General features: G+C 39.6%; 1 protein-coding gene across 1 annotated transcript in view; it reads left to right on the top strand.

Moving 5' to 3' along the window:
• The window catches only part of cfap70 (cilia and flagella associated protein 70), a 97,610-nt gene that overhangs the window by 62,434 nt on the left and 22,975 nt on the right, over positions 1 to 12,201 (top strand). The window contains exons 18-21 of the mRNA XM_060840942.1: positions 399 to 514; positions 4,740 to 4,910; positions 6,132 to 6,223; positions 10,896 to 11,132. Of these exons, the coding sequence (XP_060696925.1) occupies positions 399 to 514; positions 4,740 to 4,910; positions 6,132 to 6,223; positions 10,896 to 11,132 (616 nt within the window). The remainder of the gene's footprint in view (positions 1 to 398; positions 515 to 4,739; positions 4,911 to 6,131; positions 6,224 to 10,895; positions 11,133 to 12,201) is intronic.

The raw sequence follows: 12,201 nt of genomic DNA, 5'->3' as shown, positions 1-12,201 counted from the left end.
GGACTAAGGCAGCAGATGCATCTAAAAACAACCACCTGCAAATATCCTCCAAATCACGCACCAGGAGACCTCAAACTATCAAACTACATTGCCATTCCTTCACTGTAACTAGGTCAAATTCCTGGAACATACCCCCTTCCAGAACTGTGCATGTACCTACACCAGATGGACTGCAATGGTTCAAGAAGAGCTCACTATCACTTTATCAGGAGAAATTCGGGATGGACAATTCATGCTAGCCTTGCCAGTGTTGCCCACATTATATGAATGAATTAGAAGTGTAACATTACAAAACATACACAAAATAGGATTTTAAAATTGTAACGATGTTTGAACAGACTTTATAGCTTTTGTTATAATTTCTGTGTTTTACTGAATCCTGTGATTTTTATCTCCAGCCTTATTTTGTGTGGTATTTTAGCATGTATGAATGAGCGCTTTGAAGATGCTGACAGCTTTTTTGAGAGTGCCAGGTGCTTTGAACCAAATAGTGTGTTAGCTTGGACAATCCAAGGTAAGAGTCAATTCATAACCCAATTCACTACCATTTCTTTTAAAGCAGTGATATGCATAGCATAAGAAACAATCTGATTCTTAAAGTTATTACAATCTTTCTTTTTCCTTATGATTATACTTAGTTTGTACAGTAAAATGTTTCTTTAAAAAGTTTTTTTTAGTATGAACATAGAACATAAAACATTACAGTGCAGTACGGGCCCTTCGGTCCTCGATGTTGGGCTGACCAGTGGAACCAATCTGAAGCCCATCTATCCTACACTATTCCATTTTCATCCATATGTTTATCCAATGACCATTTAAATACCCTTAAAGTTGGCGAGTCTACTACTGTTTCAGGCAGTGCATTCCATGCCCCTTCTGCTTTCTGAGTACAGAAACTACCTCTGACGTCTGTCCTATCTCTATCACCCCTCAATTTAAAGCTTTGTCCCCTCATGCAAGCCATCAACATCTGAAGAAAAAGGGTCTCAGTGTCCACCCTATCTGACCCTCTGATTATTTTATTTGTCTCAATTAAGTCACCTCTTAACATTCTTCTCTTTAACAAAAACAACCTCAAGTCCCTCAGCCTTTCCTCATAAGACCTTCCCTCCATACCAGGCAACATACTAGTAAATTCCCCTGCATCCTTTCCAAAGCTTCCACATCCTTCCTATAATGCGGTGACCAGAACCATACGCAATACCCCAAATGCGGCTGTACCAGAGTTTTGTACAGCTGCAGCATGACCTTGTGGTCCCAAAACTCAATCCCTCTACCATAAAAGCTAACACACTGTATGCCTTCTTAACAACCCTATCAACCTGGGTAGCAATTTTCAGGGATCAATGTACATGGACATCGCGATCTCTCTGTTTATCTGTACTACCAAGAATCTTACCATTAGCCCAGTACTCTTTATTCCTGTTGTCCTTCCAAAATGAATCACCTCACACTTTACTGCATTAAACTCCATTTGCCACCTCTTAGCCCAGCTCTGCAGCTTACCTATGTCCCTCTGTAACCTTCAACACTATCCACAACTGCACACAGCTGTAGTGTCACCGACAAATTTACTAACCCACCCTTCTATGCCCTCATCTAGGTCATTTGACAAGCAGCAGTAACCCCATAAAAGATCCTTGCAATACACCACTAATAACTGAACTCCAGGATGAACATTTTCCATCAACTACCACTCTCTGTCCTCGTTCAGGTAGCTAATTTCTGATCCAAACCACTAAATCACCTTAATCCCATGCCTCCATAGTTGTGCAATAGTCTACTGTGGAACCTTATCAAACGCCTTACTGAAATCTATATCTACCCTCATCCACTTGTTTGGTCACCATCTCAAAAAACTCAATAACATTTGTGAGGCACAACCTACCTTTCACAAAACCGTGTTGACTATCCCTTATCAACTTATTCCTTTCTAGGTGATTATAAATCCTATCTCTTATAACCTTTTCCAACAATTTACCTACAACCGAAGTAGGCTCAGTTGTAAGAATGCTTCATAATAAGCTAATTTGCAACTAATCAGTCTGGCAACTTAATCCTCTTTCAGTATGTGCTGCACAGAATCACTGAAGCTTGATATAATTCAGTCAGTTTGTCCCCCCATTTTGTTCATAAGATGCACATTTAGATATCACATAAATTCCTATGTCACACAATATTACATAAATGATACATACACATCTGTACACATGTTAATGAAAGGGACCTGAATTTTAAAGCATTGTTCAAATTGGGATGTCAACTGATAGGGTTAGTATGGATTCATAGATTATCTGAAGCAGTTCATCTGAAAACAGATTTGGATTTCTTGTTTTGAATAAATGGAACCATAGATTTTCGACCTTAGTTATTTAAAACTCATGATCTTTTAGATTATATTGGAAAATCATAATTTTGGGAAAGGTTCTAAACCCAAAGTTTGGAATAAATGTTAACATTGGAGTTAAGGTCACTCAACTCAACTACATACATTTACATAGCACGCCTTCAATTATGTAAGTAGTATTAACATCCATATATGCAAAATTACACACTGCCACATTATTCACTAATTTGCCTTTTAGAGGTATATGAGTTAAAATATGTGTGTGTATGTATATGCCATCAGTTTTATTTGTTTTCTCTTTGGTGGTGCAGTTATGCAATGTCTTGTCATAGTTTGGATGAAATCACCCTTCAATGTCTCCAACTTGTTGATCAACCAAGATCTGCAATATTTCAGTCATATGTATCTTTTCATTCGAAGCGCTGTCAGTCTCACCAGGTCCTGGTAAAATTCTCTGAGAGCATAGGTTATTGAAACAGCTGGGCTATACCTGCTCTACTAAGTGTTTGCAAAATCGACAAATAAAAGTTAGCTTTACATAGCAGCCCTCTTACCAGTTTAGCTAATAGGTGCGAGCACCCATTCAGTGGGAACAAGTAGATTTGAATAGAAGATATTGCCTCCTTCAATCACCTAAGTTGACATATCAATTAACTCAGTTGGAAAGGCAACTGGTTTGTAATGCAAAGTGACACTAACAGCTTGGGCTTAATTCCCATTCTAACTGAGGTTGAGTTACCATGAAGGTTCCACCTTCTTGATCCCTCTCCATGCCTGAGGTATTGCGCCTCTCAGGTTAAACCATCATAATCATCTTCCTTGAATGAGAGAGCAGCCCTATGGTCTTCTGGGACTATGATGTCTTTAATTTCTTTTAATCAAAACGGTTGGAAGAAGAGGGCACGTCAGAACTTAATTCTGACAGATGTTTGATTGGATTTGGGGTGGAATATAACAGATTGGAGTGTCAGTGCTGGATTGGGAGAGGCAACCTAATTAGGTGAGGTGGGGGTGTCACAGAGTTCCACCACCCTCCTGGCTCTATTTGAATTAAATTCTGTGCATGAAGGCCCCATCTCAATCTCCCCATCTTGTTGCCACTTGAGGCCCAAAACTGGTCAATTAATAAAACATTTAAAGAGATCTTTTCCTGCATGAGGTGCTTCAGGTGGGAAGGATAAATTTTTAAAAAAAATTTAAACTACAGGGCAACCACCGTATCCACGGGTCCGGTTACCGCGGTTTCACTTACCCACTCTTTACTGTGGCCCAAATATATAAAAGGGAATGTTCCAGAACCAGGGACCAGAAGGCTGCCAGGAAGGTACATTTCTCATTTAAATGAATGGGTTAGGACCTATCCGCAGTTTCAGTCTTCCGCAGTAGGTCCTGGAACATATTCGCCGCAGGTATGGTGGGGATTACTGTATTTTTCTGATCAACCTGTTCAGAGATGTTATTAAAAACCTCTAGAGCAGGTGGGACTTGAGCCCAGGTCTCTTGGTCCTGGATGAGGACATTACCACTGTACCACAAGTGCCCCAAATGGAATGCGCAAAACCGAATAACACTCATAGGCATGGCACACACACATGGCTATTGAAACTCTCAAAGAGTAGAGGATGGTTAACATTTGTCCAGCCAAATGGTGACACGTGTTATGTTGTGACAGAGGAGGATCCTTCAATCTGAAACTCTCCCTGTATCCACCTTACCCCAGATATGCACTTCCCTGATTCTTTTGTACAAGTGATTTTGCTTCTCCTCCCATCACTATTGTGGTCTCTTTGGTGATGCTACCGAGTGGCATGGTGGCTAAGAGGTCAGCACAGCTGCCTTACAGCGTCAGAGACCAGGGTTTGATTGTATCCTAAGGTGACTCTCTATGTGGAGTTTGCATGTTGTTCCCATGTCTGTGTGGGTTTCTGCTGGGACTCTAGTTTCCTCACACAGTCCAAAGATGTGCAGACTAGGTGGATTGGCTGCACTCAGCTGCCCTGTAGTGTCCAGGGATGTGCAGGCTAGGTGAATTAGCCGTGGTAAATGCAGGGTTATGGGTTAGGCTTGAAGGGCCAAGTGGCCTCTATCTGCACTGTAGGGATTCTATAATTCTAAGTGCAAGAGCTGCTGGTCTGTGATAGGCTGGCAATGGCTGTGCAGGCTCTCCACCCCAAGACACCTGATTTCAGAGAGATGTTCATCGTAGTCAATTAAACTGTCTGATTGGAGGAAGCTATAGCAGGCCTTGCCCTCGAAGGTCAGCTTGGGTGTCTCATCACCTGTGAGTAAGCAGCTGAGATGCCAAAGAAAATGCAAAATTCTGCCCTAGACATCACCCGTGTTTTATGATTTAATTTGATTCTAATTTCTAATGGAATAACTGTGTATCCAGGACTGTTCTATGAAAGTCAGGACCATCCAATTCTCTCCGAAATGGCCTTTGCTGAGGCAAAGAAACTTCAAACAGCAACTGAAACAGTGAAGAAGTCATTGGATGAAGTGATCATTGACAAGAGAAGGGAAACAGAGGTTCCTGAACCTGAATCTGAGAATGATATAAAAGGTGAAAGGACATATATATTTGACTTTTTCATGAATTAATTTACAGTCCAAGGTGGCTGTGTGGACATCTCTCCCCTTAACAAAGGAGTGGTGTTGCCTCTAATCCTGCACACAGCTCTAAAAGATAGAAATTGACACTCTTTCCAAAAATTCATTTTTGTATCTATAAATTAGTTTGATGCACAACATTGCCTGGGGATGTCTAATCTTTTTGATTATTAAAATAGAAATACTAAGATAAGTGAACAAGCAAACGATCGTTTGTGCTTAAAATTAAAGCATGCTGCATAATTTTGCTTTGCAGTGCTTTATGGTATCAAGAAGACCACTTTCTATCCATGTATGTCATGGTTTTGATTACATGAAAGTTTAAATTGACTCTCTCATGCTCCACACCATTGGAGATTCAACAATCTTAATTAAAACTATAATGGGTCATACGTTTTGAAATTTCCATTGTGCAGCGCAGTTATGCAAAATTGTAAAGCTATTTGGAAAGGCAAGAAGTGAAAAAAATCTGCAAAGAAATATAATTGTTCAGCGGGAGGATGTCAGATGCAGTGTAGTATGAGAAATATGAAATTCTTTACTTTGCTCAGAACAATAAAAATCCAAACTTTTTTTATCAATGTGATAGACTTGTAAAAATGTTGATAAGAATAAGGATGTGGATGCTCTTGTAAATAAGTCACAGAGAGTTTAACATGCAAATAAAACAAGTCATGGCAACTGGTATATTATCAAAAGCATTGGAGTTTTAGAGTAAAGGAGTCTTGCTGAGTTAAATTCTAATGAGACTATGTGTGTCTTTTTTTTAAACAATACCGTACCTTTGGTAATAACGATCAGAAAACAAACTAATATTTTATTTTACATTTTATTTACTTCTTTCAATTTAAACTCCCCAGCTGAATTACTTTCTCCAGGTCACCAGTCTCTGCTAAGATGAAGATAAATCTATTCACTCAGTGTTGTGACTTTTTTGAATTGTCTGTTCCTGGGGACTGTAGATGTTCAGTCATTTAGTATATTTGACGTTGAGATCGATCGACTTTTGAACACTAAGGAAATCAGGGGATATGAGGATAGGTAACAAAGTAAAGTTAATGTTGAAATTCTGTCTCAGTCATAAGGCCAAATTACTCTTATGTTTTGAGCATAATGAATGCAGTGAATATTAAAATTGTGTTAATGAACACAATGTTGTTTACTTCTCCTGAAGATCAACAAGCTGCAATAGATGAACCTGAAACTGTGATACAGGAGACCCCGAGTACACATTCTGTTGCCACCCCTGTTGGAGTATCTGCTGATGTAATTTCAAAAGTTCCGTCTTCAATCATCAGTAAAAAGAGGAGATCATCTGTTAAGGGTCAGTTAACATTTAAATTCTCTCGAAATTCCCTTTCCTTTAGACATCAACATTTTGAATATTATATATATCTTTCCCTTAAGAGGAAAGGATTTGTAGTCGTTTCTGAACTTCCTTCAAAACTGTTTCTTACCTCATCCCTCTTTGGTTGTACATCACAACAGCACAGGATAATCTAAACACAACAACACAGCAGAAGGAAGTCTGCTGAGGGAGAAGGGTATTTGTGGTTACTTCTGCAGTTTCCTGTTTTGCTAAGTCACAGAACAGCACATTTGGTCAGCAAGGAAAACTGTGGGTTCTCTCTCCTTTTAAAGGTAGAACTAGCCTAGTTTGGTGCAGCTAGTCAGGATTCAAAAAAGAAAAATGGGTCTGAGCTCTACTTTAGTTAATTGGTTTGATAATGATTGGATAACTCATGTTGTGTGTTAAAAAAATTAAATTCAAAGTCATTTTCAATTGTTTCCTAATTCATATTTACAACCCAGAAATTACAAATAGTTGTATACAAATACCATGCTAGTAACAATGATTCAATGATCTCACAGGGCAGCAGTTCAGTATAGAATCACAGAGTGCAGATGGAGGCTATTTGGGCCACTGAGTCTACACTGACCATCCAAAGTGTATCCCACACAAATCCAACGCCAGCCTGCACCACCCCACCCCACCCCCACCCCCCACAACACCCCACGGCTAATCCACCTAGCCTGATTATCCATGGACACAATAGGGAAATTTAACATGGCCAGCCCACATAACCTGCACATCTTTGGACTGTCAGAAAAAACCAAAGCACTCCGCGGAAACCCAAACAGACCTGGGGAGTACATGTAAATTCCACACAGTCACTCAAGGTTGGAATCAGTTGAAGCAGCAGTGCTAATCAGTCATGTAATTTGAATGCCAATTGGAGCTGTTCCTCATGTTCCACTTGAGAGGCATCTTCCTTGGTCCATCCTCAAAAAGTTACGGGTTACCCAGATTTTCTGTGGAAAGTTGAAACCGGAGACTTTGCCAGTCCATCCATTTCCATGTTGTTGTCAAGCAGAAGATGCTCCATCGACAGATGGGAACATCACCAATTTGTAGAATATGAAGTTTGCTCCAGGAGAGAGTGGACAAAGTTTGAAAAATGTATGGGTTTTTCTTTGAAGTCCATGTCAATGGGAGTGCTTTATCAGCAGTCAATCAGTGGTGTTCTTTGAGAAAACTTTTCTCTATGGACATCAGAATGGAGACAGCAACCTTCACATGGCCTTCCACAGGGTTGTTGCAGGGGCATTTTGCTGATCTGGGTCAATCTTCTGGTTGGCACCCACTCCATATTCTGCCAAATGTTGACAAAAAAAATGATAAGGTGAAAGCCACAGCGAGATTCTTAGAAGAATCAGGCCCCACCAATCTGTCGACAAGGTCAGGAAGCAGGTCCTATTGACCATTCTGCAAGATGAGCAGCCGTTACATGTTTTAAATGTTACAACTGTTATCTTTAGTATGTGCAAAATACAGAAATTATGCAGAATGTTTAAATATAAGTGCAATAAGAACAAGTATTATATATAGTGTAAAGTCAAATGTTCCCAGAAAGTCACATTTGGAAACAAACTGCTTGCACCAAAGAACACATTCCACTTTTATTGGTATCCTGCACCAAATGGCCATATAGTCCAGCAGCTCAAGTAATATTTGTAAATTATTTTAGAATCACACAAGATCTGGCACTCTAGCTTTTGCAATATGTTATAAAAACATTCAACTGAAATGTTTAATTATTGTACTTATACTAAATAAACAGGCATTTTATTGAAGTTGTATTCATGCACATTTCCACAGGATGCCTGCAAGAAAGCAGGCATTGTGAAGAGTACATTACACAGCTGTACATGAATTTCTTCTGAAGTAGGTGGGAAAACACACTTTTTGGTTAGCAAACACATCCTACAGTTTGTAGGTAAACATGAATTCTGATTTTTTTCCACCCACTTAGCTGTTATGTTTAACATAAACTACTAGGTTTTTTTAGTTATTGTTTAGTTGTAAAATATGTTAGTGCTATATCATAGCACAGATAATCTTCATATTGGAGAAATATCAACTTTCAACATTTAGGGCACGATCTTCCCATTTTTTTTCTCAAGGTGTGGGATGATTGTGTAAGGTGGCGACTGTCACACTACCCCACTGCTAGAATAATTCACCAAATCTTGTTCAGAGCTGAAGGCAAGGTGGGTGAATTTCTTGTTGAATCACAAGCTTTGTCACTAGTCCCTAACTGCGAGAAGCTGTCAGTCAATGACAGACCAGCACTTTCCTAGTCCTAACGCCTACTAGTTAAGGCTTACTCCTCAGGGAATCATGCGGTGAGAAAGGAAGAAATTGTTACACTCTTCACACACAGTGTGGATCATGGGAGAGGGATTAAAGGCAGAATAGAAGTCTAGCTTTTGGAGCTACCAACTTTGTACCCAAACTTCCCCCACCCCCATTTGTATTTCCAATTGTTTCCCCCCCCCCCCCAACTGGGGCAATTGGAGACTCCTCCCCAAACCAACAGGCAGTTTGCCCTGGTTTCCCAGTTGGCAAATTGGACACTATTCTTGCTTGCCAAGGAATGTAATCTGGAAAGTGGCAAGTTGAGTCCCTTAAATAGCCATTTATTCGCCACTTAAAGTCTTATTTAATGGAAGGTTGAGACATTCAACCAGGGACCTTCTAGGGCAGAATCTAAATAGTGAGATGGCAAGAAGGAGTAGTGGTTCTTGAGGGCCAACTTGCTCAATTATTGCCGCTTCTCACCACATCTCATGCGACCTCGAGATAGAGGAAAATGACACCCTTGGGAAAAGTCTGTACCTGAAATGTGCCATGGAATTTAAATTATTTGCATGAGTACTAATCTGCTGCCTCTCCACACTGGGACCTCAAACTCCCTGCTGTATGAATATACCCAAGAATGAATACTTGTATATTAAGGTTCTATTATTTAAACGTCCAGTCATGGTTATTTGTAGAAATCTGAGAACATCTGCAGCCAACCTTAGAAACAAATCATGCGACCCAATCAGAGCCTCTGCTTGTGTCCAATGCACTTGGGCTAATACTTGCTGCTCAGGTCAAATCCCTCAATGAAATTCAAGCCCTGCCAATCCTGTTGCAACCAACAAAAACACTTTGTTAAATGCTCTGATTTTCTTTTAGGTTTAAGGAGTTTTAAATTTGATTGGGTGACACTGTGCTCGATGTGATGTTGCCACATGTCAACAATGCCTCATGACGATGGAAGTTGTTCCTTTTCCCATGACTGCTACTGATGACCTATTATGGCTCAGATTTTTTTTCAAAGCTCCAGGTGTCTTTTCTGATTTTTTTTACCTCTTCCAATTCCTACCACCATAGGGTATCTGTATATTTTTCGCGGTCATAATGGTTCCTCCAGTTAAAATAACTCTTCCAACTTGTAAACTTGAGAACTAGTGCTGTCAAGAAGACATTGGTGGTCATACCCCAGGCATTGGGGTTTTGGTGCAAGCAGTAAAAACCCACTACAAAATAGTTTTTGTGCTGTGCCTGCCTAATTACAAACACAGCCTTACTGATTTAAGTTTAGGTTTCCCTCAGGATCCTGGATCAATAACCTGATGTTAGAAATCTGATATACCACATTACAACCCTTTTTTTGGGAAATGGATTTATTGGCAAATCATGTCTTAAAAGCCTGATTACACCTTTGGATGAGGAGGCTGAAGAGGTGGACTGGGGAATGTGGATTTGTCCATGAAATATCATTAGCTAGGTTTGAAGCGCAAGGAATTTAAAGCAAATTATTGATTTGATTAGGAATTTGGCTGAACAACAAGAGATAATAACTATAGCCAAGGGATGAGCACTCAAATTGGAAGGATTAACCCACTGGAAACCTTATTCCTAGATTCCTACTCAGTTGAGAAAACCATGCACACTGCTAACTAACATAAGTGTGTTGAGATAAATTATGGGGAGATAAGCTTCCTCATTTCCCCTCCCCCCACCTTGTCTCAGTCGGTTCCCTCAACTCAGCACCGCCCTCCTAACCTGCAATCCTCTTCCTGACCTCTCCGCCCCCACCCCACTCCGGCCTATCACCCTCACCTTGACCTCCTTCCACCTATCCCACCTCCATCGCCCCTCCCCCTAGTCCCTCCTCCCTACCTTTTATCTCAGCCTGCTTGGCTCTCTCTCTCTTATTCCTGATGAAGGGCTTATGCTCGAAACGTTGAATTCTCTATTCCTGAGATGCTGCCTAACCTGCTGTGCTTTGACCAGCAACACATTTGCAGCTGTGATCTCCAGCATCTGCAGACCTCATTTTTTACTCGAAGATTTTAACCTACTGCGAATCCTCTTACAAGGATGCCTTCCTTGAAGAAGCTCTCTTCCTCCCTCTACAGAGATAGGGGTTAATAAAGATACCATAAGAATTGTGGATATCCCATAATCATTCCAACAGAAATCAGAAATAAACAAATCTGAATTCCCTGAATTTACTTGTGTGATTGAGTCAATCTTTGCAAATGCACAAACTGATGATTTGTGAAATTTAACTAATGTTATAATTTACTGATGTTGCTTTAGGTTTATATTAAAAAGTTATGCCAAGCTACAGAATGTCAGACTATTGCACATGTTCTGTCTTTTGAAGAAATGCCAAAGACCTTTGAGGTTATTGAGAGTGCGATGGCCATGCAGCCGGAGGAGCCAGTGCCTGCTCTTCCTGTTCCCGAACCCCCTCCAAAAGAGACCATTCCTGTATGTACAAGAAGTATCTACATGGAAGCAGCAACGTTTCTTTTGGATGTTTACGCTTTGCAGGTTAGCCTAGAGGTCTTACTTTAAAAAAAGACTTGGATTTACGTAGCACCTAATCACATTTTGGAAATAGGAACAGGTTAACTTCTCAGTGGGAATAGCCAAACAGTAAATATTTGAGAGCAATCTGTGTGCAACACTTCATAACTGGTAGTGTTTTTTTAACAGTACTTATTTTTAGACATATATATGCATTACAAATGTTGCCACTTTGCTATCAATTGAACTTTCAAAATTGGTAATTCCAGAGCATAGATTGGTCCCAGTGTATGACAATACTATCAATATTAAGATTCAGAGAAACTCTTTTCAAGTATCTTATTCTAATAAGCAGAAACCAAACATATGTAGTTATGTAAAGTTTAAATAACCACACAGTCGGTGTTAGGAACAATAAATAATTCAAGTTTAGTTTATATTTAGTATTTTGTGTTAAGACGGGGATGGCATTGTTAATTTGATTTTTGCAGTTACTTTTGTGGGCGTACCAGGACATCTGAAGGGCTGTTTGTATACAAGAATTTCTTTTATTGAGATTTTACAGCCCTTGAAATAAAGAGACTGGGTTTAGTGTTTAGTATCTTTTTTAAAAAGTTAGAAAAAAGAACTATGCTTTTGGCTGACCAAAGGGGTACAGGGAGGTTGATCAGTATGTGGGTATGTCAGAGAGTGAAGGTAGGAATATCAAACTCCTGACTCAGAAATTTTGCAAGACTACTGAAAACTGAGATTAGAGAGCTTATGTATTTGTTGTGAATTTGAAATGATAGTGAATTTAACTTGTTTGTTTCTGGTGTCCCGGGGAAAAATTAGCTGAACAGAAAGTACAGTATCTAGAGAATGCGCTAGAAGAGAACTGTTGCAGCTGTGCTAAGCTGAGCAAGTAGCCTTAGTTTGGAGATAGTGGTGATCCTTTGGTGTTTATTATTTGAGAGGATATTCTTGGAGAGTTTAAATCATTTCATGATATTCATATCAATTTTTTTTTGTAATTTAGTGTAATATAGTTTGAGTCTATCTAATATGTGCTTTATTCTTTATGTTAAAAGTACACTTAAAACTTGTGTGGATT

The sequence above is a fragment of the Hemiscyllium ocellatum genome, chromosome 20, assembly GCF_020745735.1.
Source record: "Hemiscyllium ocellatum isolate sHemOce1 chromosome 20, sHemOce1.pat.X.cur, whole genome shotgun sequence".
In the NCBI taxonomy this organism is placed as follows: domain Eukaryota; kingdom Metazoa; phylum Chordata; class Chondrichthyes; order Orectolobiformes; family Hemiscylliidae; genus Hemiscyllium; species Hemiscyllium ocellatum.
The sequence above is the reverse complement of the archived record's forward strand: the minus strand, read 5'-3'. Positions and strand labels throughout refer to the sequence as shown.